Consider the following 21,813-nt stretch of genomic DNA (forward strand, 5'->3'; position numbering starts at 1 on the left):
AATGTCATGCACTGTCAAACTTCCTGGTATGGCTCACTTCAACTACTGGCCTCATCGACAGTTGGACCTGTTTATACCCAGGGTAAAGCTGCGCTGATTACACGGATGCCATACCAGCGGGCCAGATAACTGTTGTGATTGTTCGTCTCGTCACAGACAGACATAATTTGGAGGTATACCTTTTAAAAGAGTGAGTGAGTGAGCTAAAAGTTTACATCATATGGCCAATATGTCAGCCATATTGTGACGACAAAAAGTCATTAATGTATACTTTTCAAAACCAAGAACGATAAGATGACGGTTGAAAACGTAAGTACATATGCATTTATCTTTATTTATCCATATATGGTTCGTGTATAGAATATTAAATCTTTTTGTTTCATGACATTCTCTGTTCTACTGATAGCTCTGAACACCATTACACTAAGCCCAGTATGATAGATTAAATAATTATTCAAATTTTGTGTAGAGGTGACTTAGCCAGGTAACTGAGATGCCATGATACAGCTAAACATTCATACCCGTTCTGTATATTCACTTAACAAAGTACCCGTGAAGATCCGGTTTAGAATATTGATCTTCAATAACCCATGCTTGTCGTAAAAGGCGATTAACGGGATCGGGTGGTCAGGCTCGCTGACTTGGTTGACACATATCATCAGTTGCGAATATCGATGCTCATTCTGTTCATCACTTGATTTTCTGGTCCAGAGTAGATTAGACCGCCGCCATATAGCTAGAAAATTGCTGAGTACGGCGTAGAGGTAAACTCATTCACTCACTCACTAAACAAAGAGCGCTGTAATTGTTATAACAAAGAGCAATGTTCTACCACTAGTTTACCTACTACTGTCCAAAAGCATCCCGCACCGGCAGTCAAGCTTTCACAAAGTTCTTTGGCTCCCCATCAGATTTCTAGGGTTGAATAAACAGGTTTCATCTGTAGTGCGGAATCGGTATGCATTGTTGTGTTTCTGTCATGTGAGGGTATGAATTGTTGATTCCCAACTTGAGACTAAACCGAGAATCAGTCAGTAAAACAACTTTGTGTAAAACCAGAAAACATCCGAGCAAAGTGATTTGGAGACAATTGTTTTAAAGTTCACAAATTAGTACAAATCAATACAAACGTATCGCTATAATGGCAGTACAAAATAATAGCAATACAAATCCAAAGGCAATTTAATCCAAGATCTGCGATATTCACCTCTCAGCAACTATAATCAGCTTGCAACTGGGCAGAGTATCCAGGTATAATGATCATTACACAATGCATTTTTCTCATGTGACATGAGAGGCAAGAGCCAGCTCCTCCTATATATAAAAGAAAAAGCAATGCTCTTGGAGGCAATAGACACCGGAACCAGCACCCTGCAGTACTTTCCAGATCTTTCTGTCTGAATCCAGTACAAGTCTAAATATAGCAGATCACTGACCCTGACTGAATCTACGTGTACAATGTGTAACATTAGGGAATATTGCTACACAATGTATAAAACAACCCTATAATAGAATGCAGCAATACGTTCTTGTTATCCTTCAGTGAACGTCGACGGAGAAGAGGTACGATGTCTGTTCAATACTATATAACATTTTGGGTCTGTACACTTGTTGTGTGGTATATCAGCACAGGCTTGCAAGAAAATGGGTAAGAAAACATTTCTGTCTTCTCATTAAAGCTATTTAAAAATATTAATATGTGTGTAAAACCTGTCTTATTATGATATGTCTGAACAACTGCCGATGTGACTTTAAGTATTAACTCTCTCATTCAGTACTCTTGTCAATGTACATATTTCTCGGGCATGAAACGCATCTGAAGCATTTCGAATGTAAGGGCAAGTTCAGATTTGAAAGCCGATAGACTTTTCTGGATTGTTGTTTAAATTATGTGCACACAGGCAAGCTTGTGGAAAGATGTACTGATGTTTCTTTAGCTCAAAAATGGAATGGTTACCGTGCATGTTTTAATAAGTCTGTCATTCCTATATAATACTACTACTAATAATAATGAGGGTACCTATACCGCGCAATACTCCACACCACAAAGGGGCATGCTCAAAGCGCGCACAGAGAGCACAACATTATTACCCCCGATAACCAAAGCTGCCTGTTGGGCGCTAGAAGGTTGTTATCATATGACTTTATCTCACCGGGTACACATTTTCTGCTGGGTGAACAGAGGCATTTCCTCCACAGTCATGCGAATTTATCTCGATATTGTTTTCACGCTCGATACGGACACAAATGGTTGTTGTGTATCTCATGTATTGCGCATTGTATTCATTTCTGATATTTATCCACGCTTGCAAACTTTCTAGCGTTCAGGTGATCTGGATCTGTCATCCTTGCGTATGACCTGCACTAGAAACAAATCTTTAGTGTAACGCATTGTTTTATTGTTTGTTGTACCAGTTTCAAATCAGCATAAAGTCCAAACAAAACCAGACCCTACTGTTTCTGTTCAAGTGGTAGTAGTAGTATTCATGATCAGTTTCCAGAGAAACAACATGACATAACAGGACGTGAACATTTTGTGAATACATACTGACTTCAGAGAAGGTGGTCAATGTAAGGAATGTTATATATCTGTCACACCTTCATAAGTCTTATCCCATCATCATGGTGATCTACCTTCAGTTGTTGGCGATCTATAGCCCATTTCTATCCTGTGTTGTCCTAATTTGAAATCCAATTTTAGAGGGAGATGCTAGTTTTATTTCTTGATACTGTGATATTCTAGTTGGTTTTACCGTCCTTCGATGACAGTTTTTATAATTTACATATATTTATGGTGAATGCCAAACGTGTTTTAGTCACAATATGGCTGAAATGTTGCTGATGTAGCTGTAAATCTTAACTCACTCACTTATCCCGTCATCACCAGATAGACAGTTTAATTTCTGTATTCTCGAGCGTTGGGACAGTGCCAGTTTGCATACAATGTGTCTAGACACAATGTTTTGGCAAGATAAAAATAGGGTTGTCCTTAAAAACAGCTCCCGTCTAAATATAAATCAAGCAATCCAAATCTTTGAATGTTGATTATGACGGGAAGTCATCCAGTGCTATACTGAACTTATTTTATATGATATTATCTGAGGGCATACACCGGGCATACACCGGCAACCTCCTCGTGGTGGGTGCTGGGTAACGCTAATGGATCTTCACCCCTCTGTGGACCCGGGGGCATATAGGTCCACAGCACCCCATTGCTGGTCGTAAGACCGAATTGGGCAACCTGTTTGCCATGGGCTGTGCGCCTGTGTCGGTGAAGGACGGGGGTCTGGAGGTTGAGGGCACTGGTTCCAGGAACAGCGTTCGTTTGCCCAACACACCACTTCGCCCCTTACTTCACCTAGACGGGTGGTAGAATGGGTCCGATTACATCAATCGGCTGGTCATGCCACGCCCTTTGCATGTATATTGTGCTGCGCAAATATATTATATTATTAAATGTTACTGTCAGTGTCTTGGCTTAATGATATTTCCTTGGAAATTCAAATTAGAACTGTCATTTTGTAAATTGCCTAGATGTTTTATGCCCAGAAGGCGGTGGCTCATGGACCAATCTGGTGGATTAATTAGTAGATAAGCATACTGTGTTGGAAAATCAGAGGTATGTAACGAAATTACCAGAGCGGTATTCAGATAAGCAACATACTGCTTGTTTACCAATCCGGTTCCTCTTTTGGAAATAAATATGTTTAAACCAAATTATAAATAGCTCTAATTTATATTTAAACACGAACGCGTTGCGTGAGGTTTTAAATTAAAAAAATAGAGCTATCATATTTTCGTAAATTCACCTATGTCCAACATCTGGAATATGGTGCAAAGGATAAAGGGTAAATGACCAACATCTGGTATTTATCATCTTAAGAATGGGAACACATTACTAACTGATGAATCTGACATAGCCAATAAATTAGGAGAATCTTCGTCAACATTTCTCCTCATCAAATTATACACCACAATTTCAAAAATTGAAACAACAAGCTGAAAATAATTAAATCAATTTTACTTATGATAATGGTGAGGGACTACAATGAGGTTTTCTCCATTCATGAACTAATACTGCCTTAGGGCAAGCTCATTTTACTGGTACGGGCGCTTATAGTATTTATTATCAGTTACTTAAACATTTACCTGATTCCTCTTTTGAGACCCTGTTAAATATTGTTGATCAACTTACTATTTGTGTTAGTAAGACCATGGAAAGAATGGTCCATAACAGACTAATATGGTACTTAGAAACAAATAATCTTATTACGAATATCCAGTGTAGGTTCAGGAAAAACAGAAGTACCATTAACCATTTAGTTAGATTAGAAACGTTTGTTAAAAATGCTATGGTCAATATACAACACGCTGTATCTATACTTTTATCTCGAAAAAGCATATGATACAATCTGGAAACATGGAATTTTGAAAGATCTTCATGAAATGGGACTGAGAGGCCGTTTGCCTAATTTCATATCACAGTTTTTAACAGATAGACATTTTCAGATGCTTGCGGGTTCCACATTGTCTGAATTTTACAAACAAGATCAAGGTGTCCCACTAGGTAGCATGTTATCTGTAACGTTGTTCAGTATCAAAATAAATAGTTTATCGAAAGTATTAAATGTCTCTGTTGATGGGTCATTATTTGCTGATGATTTTAACATGTCATGTAAAGGTAAAACTATGCACAATATTAAAGGTCACATGCAACGTAAAACACAACTTTGCAGATTCTGATACCTTTCGGTATGAACTTACCGAAACAAATCGTCAAAAAATGCAAACTCAACTTATAAAGTTGAAAAATAACGCGTTGTCCGGTGAATACTCGGTGAAGGCTTTGGTGTGAGCTATTTTTCTAGTGTTTTGTTGATATATCACAGGCACGAGCTTTTTATATGTTATGACAGTAAATTAACTGTTTAAATAATTTCATTTGTCTATTTCACCACACGTTCTTTTTACCGAGTCACTTTCTCAGTTCGATACTTAAAAGCAATGTCATTATTGAGCGTTGACAGAATTTCTAACTGTGATATAGATATGTCGTTGTCACAGACAAAACTCAATGTCTTGTTTTATTGACACCTGTGTGTCTGCCTGCCCGTCTGCTAATGACAATATTCAATACACAGCTGCTATCACTGACCACATGCAATTTGAACTTAACACCAATCAGGCTATACACCATAAACAAAATGCATTGATTTATGGCCCGAGTTCGGTCTCTGTCACATTATGTAATTACACAGACAGGCAGGTGTGATACTTGAACACATGACATGTTATGATGTCTGTTGATTGCAAAATGTTATACACAAAAAATGAGCATGTATTTACAAAACCCAACATCTCTATATATACACACACAATGAGCCGTGAGGGCATCTGCAAATGAACCAGCCGTTACACTTGAGTGCACACACACCCGCTCTGACTGGGTTCGGTATCCCGGCTGCTTCGTTTCTTGGGAAGTAAACCCAAGTACACAATATTGCACTTTTTATTTGCGATTGTACTCTTAAAATTTTGGTTATATGTTTTTTCATAACCAGCAATGTATATTATATGTCATGAATAAGTGATAATTGTGTTTTAATTATGTTTGATTTTGTGGTTGCATGTGACCTTTAAGAGCCAGTTGCAGCTCTGTCTCAATGAAATAAATGATTGGTCCGAACGAAATGGCTTTAAGTTTTCTTAATCTAAAACTAACTGCATCCTTTTCTGTCGTAAATATACACCACATAAGGACCCAGGCTTACATCTATCGGGTACTCCCATTAAAGTAGTTAAGGAAGCTACATTTTGGGTATCATATTTGACCATCATCATACATTTCTACCTCATGTCAAATACCTTAGGGCAAAATGCCTGAAGGCATTAGATCTCTTTAAAGTCTTCTCCAATGCTCAGTGGGGAGGTGATCAGTCGACCCTCCTTCACTTGTATAGAGCACTAATCCGTTCTAAACTCGATTATGGTTCGATCGTTTATGGTGGAGCCTGCAAAAGCAACCATACACTTTTAGATAAGAATTAAACCTTTCATTTCAGCTGCTCATATCGACCTTGAAAATAAATCTCCTTTTCGCCAGCTTCCTTCCAACCTTGGCAATTGGAAAGATTTTAGATTAACAAACCTTAAGAAATCAGAAACCAATGAACTAATTTACAAACATGAATATAATCAGCTAAGAAACACCTAAACCATATAAATCAATCTTCACAGATGGATCCAAGGATGGTGGCGCAGTTGCTAGTGCCACTGTCATTTATCTGCTCTTAAGAATATCAATAAACACTCTTAATATAAACAATACAATATTGTTTTTCAGATTTTCTATCTTCAGGCCATTAAAAATATGTCATATAATCTTTTAATTGAAATACTTGAATTGCAAAATGATCTTGCTACTGGCCAATATGACATCGTCTTTTGTTGGTTGCCCAGCCATGTTGGAATCACTGGTAACACAATGGCCGGTTCTGCTCCAAAGGCCGCTCTCAACAAATCTGTGACACTTCTGATACCTATCACTGATTATATACCTGTTTTAAATTACATCCGGGATCTTATGGAGAAGAAATGGGACAAACAAGTAGGTATTAATAAATTACATGCAATAAAACCAACTATCGGTTACACATACTTGGGTTGTAAGTCCAGATTTGAAGAGGTCATTCTAAGACGATGCCGCATTGTACATTCTTGATACACCCTTAAAGGTGAGGATCCTCAAATTTGCATCCCTTGTGATGAAAGAATCACTATCACTACCATGTCTTGCTTGACTGTATTGATTTTTCCATCACAAGGGATAATTATTTCAATGTAACTAGGATGAAGGGCCTATTTACTATTTTACATGTTCATTTAATTATTGCCTTTTTAAAGGAAATTGACTTAATTGATTTTTTTTTTATATGCATTGTAATTAGACTATGACTTTAAATTTGTGAGAGTGCATTTATTATTTTGACTGTTAGTGGCATTACCTTCAAAGGGAGTTGAAGTAGCGTAAAAATTAGTGTCCCCCCTGAGAAGCAATGCAAGTCCCATTTCATTCAAAGTTTTCGTTCAGACCACGTGTTTTTAATCGTAGAATATGTGTTATTTTAATGTATGGCTAAGTTTGACTACAAATGCCAGTGGCTGAAGGGATGGTGTAAATCCAGCTAGGGTCCATGCAGGTAGCAAAGGTACTGTAAGTCCCCATGGTCCCTATTATTGTGATCTACCTTTTAGTTGTTGGCGATCTATAGCCTGTTTTTATATTGTATTACATAGTTAAGATATTTTAAAGTTTCATATTAGTTTTACAAATATATCTGTGATATTCTAGTTACTTTTACTGTCCTTCGCCGACAGGTTTTTAGAATTTACTATGATTTCTTATGACATTATAATTTGTTTTTAATCACGATAAGGCTGAAATATTGCCGATGTGACGTAAAATTTGAACTCACTCACTGAGGGCATATCATTATCCAAGAGGTACCAAATGACAGATCGTTTTTCATTTTCTGCAATTATTTAAGAAATATTATACATGAATGTATTGTGATGACTAATATATCGTTAACCACATTACCCACTTATGTGGCTTTTTGGATGTGGATTTGCTAATCATTCTTCCAAAATAAAATGGAAGCTTTTCAAACATCGGACATCGAGAATATAGTTTTAGGCTGACTACTTTTTGAACGACCCTCGTTCACATAACATGTCATGAAAGTAGCAGTCGCTCTTCCGACTGATATTGCCTCAAAACCAGCATATCATAACAATACCTTATATCGCAGAGAAACACATTAGTATGGCAAAAGACAATTCGGGGAAAACAGTATTTGTTATGCATTTTTACAAACCAGTTTATCATATTGGAACTTAAAACGAGGAGAATTTCATTCCTGTTTACCAATGAGTCCTACATGTTTGTACTCCGCTGGCAAGAGAGCTGTGTCTGTGCTCGTAGAAAACCAGGCCCGCGTTTCACAAAAGCCTCCTAAATTTAGGAGGTCGTAGCCCATACGACCTTGTTTACGACCCTCTTCCGACCTCCTTTACGACCGTTTCACAAAGACGTCGTATCCATGTGGTACGACTCGGTCCTAAATCCATGTCGTACATTGTATAAGAGGTACTTTGTTGCATAGCAACGCATAAAGCGAGACCGAACGGGCACCTGCTTATCTTGTTATTCCCAAAGTATTTCAAAATAGAAATACAGTTTGAATAACTATAAAAATGTTATTTTTTAATTCAATGTACAGGTTATATTATCGTAAAAAAATATCAATAAATGAATTATTTTGGATTCTCTCACTAAATTCCATTGAAAATTACAAGATAAAATGTATCAATCATTTCCATTAATATTATCAGTTTTACTTGATCTTACAAGGTTTGAATTAAATCGCTGTCCATTAACTTGTTCATATGATACTGCAATATTAGTCCCAATATATTGAATATTGCACACTATAGGACCTAAAGTCAATGTTGCTATTTATTACCCACGTGGTCAACGTATGGGTAGTTGCATACTAATCTCGTGCGTCACACGAGTGTCGTATCGCGTTGACCTGTGTCGTAACGACTTGACCTGAGATTCTAACGATTTGATTGGATAACCGATGACCTCTCAGTTAGGTCACGTTGTGACGGAACTACTTTTTCATTCATAACAAACACGTGAATTCATTCATTCTACAAATGTTACTACAACGAGACATCTCACATGATCGTGATTACTTGAAATATTACAAAAACACATAAAAGTTAAATATTAAAAACTACAAGAACTCGAGTATACGTATCAATCACAAATTCTAATTAATTTACAGTTTTTTGAAAATAGATAAAAGTTCGTCTGCTGTGTTTTGCTGTTTTGCTCATGAGAAAACATGGCCACTCCCGTTCGTGTTAATGACTCCGTGAAAATCGATGGAACAGTTCGAGGGAGAGTCACTTCCACCGTTAAACCTCTGGGAACATTCAGTGTTTTTAATGTCAAAACTTTGGATGGGGAAATAAGGCAAGTACACAGACACAGACTTACTGTGGTTCCTGAAACTGTATCAATGGCCCCTCCCACTAACATTGATCAGCTTTCACTACCGGAGGATATTTTGGAAGAATTTATGAAAGATAACTTCTTTGAGGAGGTAAATGATGAAAGTTCTTTCAGCTATGATTGTTCAAACATCGACAGTTACATCCAACAAAATCGGAATCAAAACACTTGGCGAAAGACTGACTATGACATAAACATTCTCATGAAGTTCATGAAGTCAAATGGCGACACAAGACCAGTTGAAACTATACCCCCGCCAGAACTGTGTGACATTTTGTGCACCTTTTTCATTGAAATAAAGAAATCTAATGGCGAGGATTATGAGCCCAGCTCACTTACATCAAAACTGTCCAGTTTTGACAGATATTTGAAAGGTAGAGGGTACGAAAAGTCGTTACTTAATGACAGGGAATTCTCCAAAGTACGCGAGGTTCTATCAACTAAACAAAAGATCCTGAAGAGTGAGGGACTCGGCAACTTACCTAATAGGGCTGAAAGTCTGTCTCCAGAGGAAATCCAAACACTCTACGATTCCGGAGAATTAGGTCCCAGTAATCCAGAGGCGATATTAAACACATTGTGGTGGAACAAAACAAGGCATTTTGGCATCCGAAGTGTTAAACCACAGACGGAGAGACATTCAGGTGAAATCAGATTCTGATGGAGGGGAGTTCTTGGAGTATAATGAACGCCAAACGAAAACCTGCACCGGCAGTGACATCCGCAACGTCCGAGACGTCGCTCCCCTTGCATGGGCCACTAACGACGCTCACTGTCCCGTATCCCTGTACACGTTGTACGCCAGTCTCCGTCCTAGAGATTACGTCTCTCCTGACACGCCTTTGTATTTGGCCACAAATTCAAAGTCAGCTCTAACAGATAACCATCCTTGGTTTAAACGCGGCCCCGTTGGCAAAAATAAACTTGGATCCATAATGAGGAAAATGGCTAGTTCAATTGGCATTACCGGCAAACGTTTGACAAACCATTCAGCTAGAAAGACCATGATTCAGTCTCTTCGTTCCAGTGGTGTTGCTGGGACTGAGATAATGCAGATTTCGGGACACAAAAACATTCAGAGCGTGAACAATTACTCTAGTATCACAACTGTCCAGCACCGTCAGCTGAGTAACATGATTTCCTGTGATGGTGACCTTGCCCTTCCGCAAACCATGGCGTCACATTCCAATGCAGTCACTGCTAGCATATATGCTAGGCCATCACTGACACCAACTTCTGCTCGTTCTGAGTTTGTCAACTCAGTATTCTCTGCCCCAATCTATGGTGGAACAATAAACATTAACTTCTGTAGTAACCACTGTCAGGTCGAGGGAAAGCCTGAAAATTCCACTTCGTGTCCAGTGACCGATAGCGCCGACTCAAACTTAAACTAACACGTGAAGTGACGGTTGACGGTATGTCATGCGGGGTGATGCGAGTTGCAAATTGATCTTTCGTTATTATTCTATAATGAGAAATATTTGATTCTCTTGAAGCTTGTGTTTGCTGTTATTAAAATTTTAAACCGTTTCCACAAATTTTGTCTTCATTATTAAGTAAAAAACAAGAACTATTTTCAATTGCGCATATTCAGGAATGTCAAAAGAAGTGCAAAGGTTAGTCCTCAACAAAACCTATTTATGAAACCGGTTTCGGTTTGAAAGCCTAAAAATAACAAAAACTACGCTATTTTGTCAATTTCTATGCAGGTAAGACGTGGGTAATAAATAAAATACCACACTCGGTCTCATTACATACGAATTATACGAAACTCGTGACCTTCCTATGGTATCTGACCTCGCTGATTCTAGGTTCATCGGCAGCGTTTCAGATTATCATTAGTGATATCTTGAAAAACTGATTTCAGTGATCATTAATATGTTATTTTTGGAAATTCAGTACTCCCAGTAATTATCCGATTTTCACATTTGAAAACATACTGTCTACACTGTACAGCAAATAATGCTGTGAATCGTGATTTCGTATTGTGTATGGCGACATTTACGATAAAGACTATTTTGAAAGGTTATTTAAGCACTTTAGCTTTGTCTGAGATTTTAAAGGATGGTATCAAGAAACAGGGAATTTCCCGCAGAATACAAAACTGTGAAGTTTGTGTGCGTGACATATTTAGAATTTTATTGGACTTCAAAGTGAGGGTTGAAGAGGAAGGACATATGTCCCTGTGGCACCCAGGGGGTTTTAATCAAGTCCAGATACACGGCCAGAGCACTAGCGGTGTCGCGGAGTATTCTTGACACACTAGCTCGGGATACTCCATGGAGATCCCCGATTTCACTGAGGAAAACCCCTTTTTCCAAATACCTCTGTGCACACAACACTTGCAGGGAGGTCGGAATAGCATGTGAACGCCTTGTAGGTTTGTTCAGTTGGGGCTCTAACTTACTGCACAGTTAGAAAACATCATGAGTGTCGTGCACGTTCGACCTGTCTCAAAATTTCTCAGGTCTTCTTTGTTAGCGCGTTTTAATCACTTGCAGTGCCATAAACGTTGACGCCATCTTTGTAGTGTTTACGACCTCCTAAAGCATTTACGACAGGTCAATTGGGGTCCTAAATTTTGGGCTGTTTACGGCACAGTGTAAATATACGAGGTCTTTGTGAAACAGGGTAAAAGTAAACGACCTGCTTTACGAGGTCGTACCGGTAAGAAGGGCTTTGTGAAACGGGCCCCACAAACAGGAATGGTAAAATATATGTACAGTAAATCTCTCTCTCTCTCTCTCTCTCTCTCTCTCTCTCTCTCTCTCTCTCTCTCTCTCTCTCTCTCTCTCTCTCTCTCTCTCTCTCTCTCACACACACACACACACACACACACACACATGCAACGATACTGATTATAGATCGAATAATTCTACGGTTCGGAAACGTATGATGTCCGAACAAATCTGATCCGATATATAATGACCAACAAAAGAAACGCAATTCAAGAAATCAAAACAATTGTGTTAAAGTATCAAATGCAAACTCATGCTGAATAAAGTATAACTTTCATTAATTCTGAGTTACGTTTTTATTGCTGGTCAGTATAGTATAAATAGTATAGTATATACATGCTTGTGGTGAACAGTTACCGATAAACACTAAACCTCACTTTCTTTTCAGTGAAAATGTAGAGTCGATAACAACCTACAGGGCATCAAAGTACACAACGAAGTGTGGTTTTTGGGGTTTGAGTCGATGCTCAAGATACCGGTAAACACCTTCAGTTATTGTTGTTGTTCTTATCTGCAATATATTTTCATCAGTATACTACTTACCACATCATCCAGATGGTACTAGTTAGTCCTGGTATATGATTTCAGAGCAAACATCAATCGAACGGTCACGGCACTGCTTAGTACAAAGGCAAACTATTTGACAGAACTGAAGTAACCAAAATATAAAATTTAGTTGAAGCAGTTACTCGTTAGAAATATCAAAGCATATGCTATAGACACTGTTCATTAAGGCTGAAAACCTACTGCATCAAAAACAAGTTGCACATACATATGGTGACAGTAGTCAGCGCATTCGTCTGTAATTTCAATTTCAATGTCTTTATTCCAACAAACCACAGCGGTGGTACAGGAACATTTTACAGTATGAATATTCAATAGCTAACATGTGACCACTTATCGAAATATGAACATTTAAACAGATCATGAAACTCATCGCTATCGTTTGGCAGTTTGGCAGATGGCATTTTCTTAACTGTCTTTGGTAGCGACCGGTCTCTACTGGTAAATAATGATTAGAGGTTGTAAACCACTTTATTAGGTTTGTGATATGTTTTGGGAAAAGCAGATATGGTTCGAAAGTTATCCTTTAATAGTTTATAATAAGTGCCTTTAGAGCTACTGTACACAGTTTCATTTTACTTTTGTATGAATTGATCTTTTAGTGACAGAGACAGAGACCAGCCAATGGCTTGACACGGAACTAGGGTTTTTAAAAATATAGGTTAAGTCAGAGTTATTTTAAATACTCTCAATGTGACTTAACCACACATAATTGTTTGAGAGTGTTATCTAACGTACTAAGTTGATGCAAACCTGAGGATAACTTAACTGGATAAGGAACAGCTTGTAGGCCATACCAGAAAGCAATCATTTTCATAGCAATAGTGATATTAACTGGAACTCTTCCTAACTCCCCGTAGACCATGAAATTAGTGGTAGATTGACTGAGACCAGCTGCCAGTTTTAACAATTTTAAGTGGATCTTTTCAAAATTATTAATATTTTCGTGTCCCCAAATTTCGGACCCGTATAAAACCATGGGTAATACAAAAACATCGAAGAGTCTAAAAGGGGATCTAGAGCTAGGTTTAAATTACGAGATTTCTTTAAGAGCGCAAACATTGCTATTTTAGAATTTGATAAAAGATCATTAATTGCATAATTAGGTCTACTGTTTTTTAATTAAAATTAATGCCTAGGTATACAAATCAACAGTTTCAACAGGTTGCGAACAAAATCGAAAATACATTTTTGAACATTGTGTTCAAGAACCTCCGCCAGAAATTATTTTAGTTTTATTGTGTTTACCGTAAGTTTCCAGCAATCACAATAATCTTTAAATACATCCAACGAGAGTTGCAAATATTTCGCACTGTCTCCTAGGAGGATAGCATCATCGACATACAATAAAACAAACATTTTGATACACATCAATACATAATCATCATCTGCACAATTAAAATTTATCCCTTTGCAACCCCTAGGTATCTCCTAGGTATACATGAGTGAGTGAGTTTACTTTTACGCCGCACTCAGCAATATTCCAGATATTTGGCGGCGGGCTGTAAATAATCGAGTCTGGACCAGACAATCCAGTGATCAACATCATGAACATCGATCTACGCACTTGGGATACGATGACATGTGTCAACCAAGTCAGCGAGCCTGACCACCCGATCCCGTCTCTTACTACAGGCATGGGTTACTGAAGATCAATTCTAATCCGAACCTTCACGGGTTCCCAGGTATAAGTCTAGATCATTGAGAAATAATGAAAAGATTAATGGTGATAAGTTTTCCCCTTACCGTACCCTAGAGTGACTAAAAAAATAGAATTTTGGTTATTAACCATTAGACATGATTTGATGTTACTGTACCTATTTTTAACTAACTTCAAAAAAAATTCCATCTATATTATTTGTTAACATTTTTTCAAAATACCTATTTCCAAACGTTACCAAAAGCTTTGGAAAAATCATTAATTGCACAGTGTAATTTCTTCTCGATGTCTTGAAAATTTGAGTTAACATATGTTATGTGAAAAAGTTATCTAGAGTTTACATTTGCTTTCTGAAACCTGCTTGAGCAGCGCTTAAAATCTTATTAATTTCCAGATACCTATTGTAGAACATTCAAAATACTGGTAATCAGTTTCGCGAAACAGCTAACAATGGTAAGTGGCCGGTATGTGTTCGGACCAGAAGGGTTACCCATTCTCTTATATATAGGCCGAATGACCCCGGGCATTTGACCAGGCTTCGGGCATAATGCCAGATGAAAAGATCAAATTAAAATACGAAACATAAATGTCACATAGAATGTCAAAAGTGTCAATTAAATAGTTATTTTGAATCTGGTCTATACCTGCTGATTTCTTACGATTTAGTCTATTTAACCTTGAGGCTATGTCTTCAGCAGTGATATCGTTATTCAATAGAGAATTATCACAAGGTAATGTAAAGTCATTAATGTCATTTACATCGTGGCGACACTTCTCGTTAATTATTTATTTTGGAAGAAGTCATGAAATTCTTTCAAACTAGGAGTATTAAACTTGTTTTGCCACTTTTTGTGTGTTATGGGATTTCAAGAATTGATTTCCAGAATTGCTTGGGAGAATTTTATATTAGTTTCTTAACATATTGCTAGTTTCATCTTTGTACCGTTTAATATGCTTGTTTGGATATTTTTTATACAACTTTCCATACTGACGATAATAAGAAGTATTAACATGATTTCTGACTTTTCCGAACAGGCAGGTGTCAAAGAAGAGTCTCAGATGCAAACCAGGGTACAGAACAACAGATAACAAAGGCTGCCCACATCGTACGTGAATTGTGCTACTTGGGTTGAGTAAGCCTCACTACAATGGTTGTGATTATGATCTGACGATCTGTATAACTTGGTAACAACATTTAGACTGGTCATCTGTTGATTTTCATGTACAGACGATTCAGCTTAGGCTCACTAAGGCAATATCATAAAAAAAACCATTGATTCTTCTAATCCCCTTTATTACCGTACACATATAATACTGCTATTTCTTTTGATTTTACATGAACATCTTCAATCATAATGATGTAATGATGAAACACCATTTACACATTGCAGCTATATGTGACAATCAGATCCTCTCCGCTGCTTGCAACATCGACTACAGGTCATCTCACATAGTCTACAATAACGGCACGACACAGTACAAGAGTGGGGGCAAGTGTACTTCCCCTGGGATCTGTGCCGAATGTAATGAAGGTTTTTACCCAAGCAGAGAACGATGCAGAAGTACGTGTACATAGGTTTCCTTTCATTATTTTTTTTTAATTCAGGACCTTTCGGTCACTTTCGCATATGTGTGTGAGTAGATATGTTCTTGTGTACCGTTTTACAAAAACGAAGAAATGTCACATCACCTTTTCAGTTGTCTACTAAGCATATCACAACTGTTAGCTGTTTTGTCTCCAGTGTGCAGCGCCATCAGTAACTGTGACCTGGAGACATGCACCAGCAGCAGCAACCAGGTGTGTCGTCGCTGTAAGGGGGTCGTGCTGGACCAGCCAGGACACAGGGCTTATGTGGCTTCTTTTGGTAACAAATCATGCATACGTGAGTTGAATATCGAGTCAATAATATGTTGAATATAAAACAATAGCAGTTGGAAAACATTATAGCGATCAATTGCAAATAGGGTCCTTATTTTGATACATTGTGATTGCTGCTCATTTCCAATTTACCGAGCTATGGAACTCGTACAAACAGCCTTGAATTTTAAAATATTACTCTGGGATGTTGATTCATATTTCAATGACTTGTTTGAGTGGTATTTTAGGAGTTTGGAGGTACACTAATTATCAATTACCAATATATGGATAACACGTTTATTCTGCAATTGTAACGGTACAGATTCTTCTAACGTCGTCGAGCAGGCATGCAGCAGGGTATATATAGCCTGGGTGTAACAAATAAAACAACATAATTCAAAATAATTGTTTGTTCATAAAACCAATGAATGATCAAATGGATTAGAGATGTAATAAAATGATAGTTTAGAAAGGAAAAGAGGTCACATAGTTGAAAGGGCTTGTCTGGGGAGTCCATCACAGGCCGGAGGAATGAAACATCTTTGATCTCTGTTGATGGCGGGCTTTTGGCAGTTCATGTGAATGGCTTAAATGAGTTTGCGTTTACTGAAATCAGTTTGATCGTCTGCAAAATGGGGTTGTCAGTCCAGTATATTTAGTGATTTTGGTTTGTTTTGATGTAATCAGAGATTTCAAATTTGCTGCTGAAATTGGCAACGCAAATAGGATGTTCTTTCACTCGGGTGTTAATGGTTCGGGATCTTTCGCCTATGTAGCTCTCTCCACAATTGCAGTAAGTGTATAAAAGCACATTTCGGGTTGTGGCAGTTAGTGATATTCTTCCGTCAGCATGATTGCAGAGACTGAACAATGGTGAGAAGGTAGTATATATGTCTGCTTGCTGTTTCAGGAGTCTGCTGAGTTGGTGTGATTGTTTACTAATGTAGGGACTCTTTGATGGGGGCTGGATCTGCTTTAGGTCGTTTGGAGGAAGGTGGAAGAGTTGCTACAGTGCCTCTGTGGACTATTTTAGAGTTGTTATCCATAAATCTGTCATTGATTCAATGTCTATGTCACAAATCATGGAATCGTTCTTCTATTCTTCGCCCGCGAAGATCTGGTTTAGAACTGGTCTTCAGTAACCCATGCTTGTCGTAAAAGGCAACTAGAAGGATCGGGTTGTCAGGCTGGCTGACTTGGTTGACACATGTCAACGTATCCCAGCTGCGTGGAGCGATGTTCATTCTGTTGATCACTGGATTGTCTGGTCCAGACTCGATTATTTAACTGGAATGTTGTGGCGTTAAACAACTAAACCTAACCAAATCTTCTGTTCATTAAGAAAATCATTTCCAGTCAAGTGAGGAACATGGAACTAACAGCTCTACACAGTCAATGTTTATGTAGTTCTTCTGACAACAGATCAAGTAGAGGAAGGATAGCATGGCTTGTCGACATTTCACAAAAGAAAACACATTAAAGATTAAGATGGTTTATTGTTTGTTTTCAAGGCCTCCGACCCACAAACATATCATCACAAGATAGACTAAGTACGGACAATGTACCCAGTGAAAGGCACCATAACATTGTGTAATTAGTTTCCAGCAGACGTCAAACTGTTTCTTCATGTCAGTTAATATGACTTGATGTGTAACTGTAATGAATCCTAGATCGTACATTTGTGTCAACAGAGGCGTGTTCGTGGCGGAGTGACAGCACCCGGTGTTATCCCGGGACCTGCAGGAACGAGTACGCCAGTCACTGTGCCTGCTCCAGCGGCTTCACAGGGAAACATTGTCAGACAAGTGAGTTGACGCATTATAGCATTACATGCAACAAAAACAAAATATAAACAAATACTTTCTTTTGAGAGCAAAGTGAGTGAATGGTGGGTGTTGCCTGAGGCCGAAGGGCATGCTTAAAATGTTCGTGAAGAAATGGCGATATTTACAAAAGAAATTAGGTTTGAAAAACATACTGAAGTCTTGAGAAAACCATTTCTTTACCTTTTCTGACTAAACTTGTAAGATTCCTCTTATCATATATCTACTCGTGAAGCAACATGCATGTGTTTGCAATTTCTTAAGTTTTGGTTGTAGCAAACTTAAATACAAAGTGTTTGTCTAAAGTCATTGAACAAAATGGCTGTCAAACCGCTGAAAGATTACATGGATACAACGAAGGAATTATTTCGGCGATACCGTCGACATTGAAATTTTATTAGGTTCGTAGCTACTCACTAATTTCCTGAGACCACAATCTACAACAGGTACGTGTACTTTCGTGGGACGTTGCTAATTGTGATCAGCAACTTAGAGTAGTGTCCCTTGTATTTACCTAATTGTTTTACCGATCATACTCATTCATGCTAGGGAGGGCACATGCGCTGGAGCTGTTGGGTTAGTGCTCGACATAAAAGGGAGGTTGACTATTGGCAGTTGAAATCATCCCTTTTGTCATACAGTCATGTGGAGAGTCGTTTTGTATTTTTGGCATTCTGATTCTTTATGAATAGATCTAAATAACAGTTGAGGCGGTCTCACTTGTCTCCTTAAGTTCAAGTTCAGGTGGGTAAATCAGTGGGAGGCAAATGGCGATTTGATGGTTATTGAATCATCGATGTACCGGAAGCTCTTAAATTAAACTTCTTGGGCAAATTACCTTGTTTTGATTTTGCCAACCCAAACAAAGATAATAATTACAGTTTTATAAATATCAACTCTTTTCTCAGACTTAGCTGTATCAGAGTTTCAAAAAATAGATTAAAAAAACTGAGTTTAGGTTTGAATTTCACACACCTGGTGACATAACCTGGTGATTCATTCACCCAATTTTGATTCTGAGTCTTTGAATCTGTTTCACTAGCGTTCACATTTCATATTCAGGTAGTCACATTGTACCTCTACCTTTGTCAAATGCTTACCAGATGAATATATACTTTGAGTGTTACCTAGAAGTATCAACGAAAATATAAATCTTTTTAATTAAAGCTTAGTGTATTTCAGTCATAGACGAGGAAAGATGTTCGTATATTTGTAGATGAATGTTACAGTAACTGAGAAGCCCGCAATAAACTTCAACCTCCTTAGACTGACCGACAGCAACGGGGACATGATAGAGGCACCTCCCAACATCAACAGTGGTCCATCTCAGTCCACCAGCTGGTCAAACATCAACTCTCCATCCAGAATGTACTACAGGTTTACGGCAGAATACAGAATGGTACCTCCATCCAGACTTGCCTTCATTGAAGGTTTCCGTGTTGGAATCGTCAGAGGTTTTGCTTCATTCAGACTCAAGAGAGGTGCGTTTAATATCAGCATTGAACAGTATGAATATGCACAACATATGATCATCCCCCTCAACAACATTATCAACTCACCTGACTGTGTTGTTGTACCAAGGATCACTGTGTTGTTGCAGGTGTTGTCTCCACTAAAGTATATAACTGTGGAGGAGCCAGCCGAAGCAGCCCGGACACAGACCTGTACACCTGTGAAGGAAACCGACCATGGACGTCTGTACTACCTCTACCCTTCCAACACAGAGATGTGTGAGTACTTGGAAGATGAATCTGTTTGACACGATTTGATTCTATAGCTGTTTTTGTTTCAATGAATGTAAATACACCTTTCTTACCGCGATGATGTTGTGGGCTTTTTTTGCTAATGCTATAATGAGCCTGAATTTTTACCCCGAGATCCAATCAGGTTTGCTACATTTCAGACACGAGGTGTTATTTTAAATTTCTGCTTTCATCATCAAATTTAGAATCTGGATGTCATACAAACTTCTAAAAGTAAAACTAAAGAGTAATTAAATGAGAGTTATAATGGCTTACGTTGATCAGTTCCATGCATAATTAATACATAGTTGATGGCCACCTTTAAAACTATGTATGTTCTCAAACCATTGAAGATTAGTAACCTACAGAGCTTTCAATATAAGTTACAGAAGTTAATATAACTTCCATCATCATTATTGTCAAATTTGAACATTTTTTTCAGAATTGAATTCACTTATTCAACAAGTAATGGAGGGTATGTAAAGGTCCGGAACAAGGAGAGTAACACACTAGCGACCTACTACTACAACGGTGCCACACAGACCCACACCTTTAATGTGTCCATAGACCTGGTGGATCCCTATCACTGTACTGGTACTACTGCCTGTGTTGGCAGCATGCTGACTGTTCCCGATGTTATCAAGACTGTAAGTATATGATCACAGTTATATTTTACACCTGATTATTAACTGTAAACAGGAAGAACGTTCATATGACTTGTTTCAGTCCACAGTGAACCTCCGCTGGAGTGGCTGGTCAGATGCTGACGCAGGAGTCGACCACTTTGTGAGGGACGTGTATGACCTCCAGGCTGTTGGTGATGTACTCAGAGATAAACATCGTGTTGACACTACAACGTTGACTAGCTCAACGGTGAGGAAGCCATTATTGTAGATCCAATATTTTAAAAACAACTCTCATCATATGTAATTATGAATCAACAAAATGTCATTTAGAAAGCGGCGAAATGTAACACGTTTTATTTGTGAGATTTCTCAGATTCTAGTGCTTGGGAGGTTTGTGTCCCATCCGGGTCTCGAAACCTCACACTCTCGAAGTCATGCACCTAATCTCTACTTTACACTTGTCAGTGGGGTACTAAAAGTTTGTATGTGGAGTACCTCTTTTCAGATTTCCATTTTTGACGGAGATCACTGACCGTGTGTACAGAAAGTACCAGCATCTGTACTTCGCCCAGAAAGTATAAACAGAAATATAATATATGTTAGGTTGATGATTTATTGCGGTTTTATAGTAGCAGCAAAATGTTTGTGTGATAGTAGGTAGTATAAATCATCATCTAGCTGATTTAAGTGACAAATGCATTACGTGCAACGGGCTTAGTTCAACCGACATTAATTCACCTGACATTTGGACCGGTGGTCACGTGTTCAACAGGTGTATGTATTGTTTACATATGTAAATGAAGTTATGTAATCTTGAAAGCGACCTGGACAACGTACGTCATAACCAAGAAGTCATGAACGAGGACGTCAGCCTGGTAGCGGAGAGGATGGACAGCATGGAGCAGAAGGTCACCCAGTTCGACAGTGAGCTCGACAAGCTGGAGGCCTTCAGCAGGCGGGATAACGTCATCATCTGCAACGTGGCGGAGGAGAGGCACGAGTCCTATACCGACTGTAAATCCAAAGTGATCGATGTCTTGAATGAAAATGTAAAGACTAAAACATGGAATAATAATGATGTCGCCCGTGCCAATCGACTCGGCGCTCCCCGTAGTGATGGTTCAAAACCAAACTGCTCATTGCCAAGTTACGTTTTAGTGAGGATAAGGTTGATATTTTGAAATCTCGAGCAGCACTGAAGAGTAACGGCTACGGCGTATCCAGTGATCTCACTGTCAGACAACGTGAACAACTGAAGGACGCGAAGGAAAGGGGACTGATAGGATATTTCAAATATGGAAAGCTAATTACAAGGCCACGCGATGAAGAAACTCCACGCGAAACGGAGACACCCGAGAGAACGAGACCACCAACGAGAAGTAAGTCTCAGCGCGATGGACAGAAGAGGAGGTAGCAATCAGGCCAGGCCCCAGATCCCTTCACTGAGGGAACTACGAACATGGACACCGGTAAAACTAATCATGTGTCTTTTCTTATCTGGAACATTCATGGACTATTGAAGAAACTTGATGACAGTGATTTTATTGATTATCTTTATTCATTTCACGTTGTATGTTTGCTGGAAACGTTCATAACAGATTTCATGAATCTAAACTGGTTAACAGGATACCAATTGTTTTTCGCCCCAGCCGCTAAGCTGTCCACATCTGGCAGACACTCAGGTGGCGTGTGTGTATGTGTGAGACAGGACATCTGC

General features: G+C 38.5%; 1 protein-coding gene across 1 annotated transcript; it reads left to right on the forward strand.

Annotated features, from left to right (window-relative positions):
- The first annotated feature begins 35 nt into the window (after nucleotides 1-35).
- Nucleotides 36-20,025, forward strand: LOC124266449. Its single transcript, XM_046701244.1, has 9 exons — nucleotides 36-173; nucleotides 1,544-1,648; nucleotides 12,212-12,301; nucleotides 15,083-15,153; nucleotides 15,439-15,609; nucleotides 15,790-15,930; nucleotides 17,597-17,710; nucleotides 18,958-19,458; nucleotides 19,913-20,025. Coding segments are annotated over exons 2-9 (1,170 nt in total). The 5' UTR covers nucleotides 36-173; nucleotides 1,544-1,568; the 3' UTR covers nucleotides 19,915-20,025.
- Nucleotides 20,026-21,813: the final 1,788 nt, after the last annotated feature.

Source organism: Haliotis rubra, unplaced genomic scaffold (assembly GCF_003918875.1).
Source record: "Haliotis rubra isolate DU_JTF1 unplaced genomic scaffold, ASM391887v1 Scf1257, whole genome shotgun sequence".
In the NCBI taxonomy this organism is placed as follows: Eukaryota; Metazoa; Mollusca; class Gastropoda; order Lepetellida; family Haliotidae; genus Haliotis; species Haliotis rubra.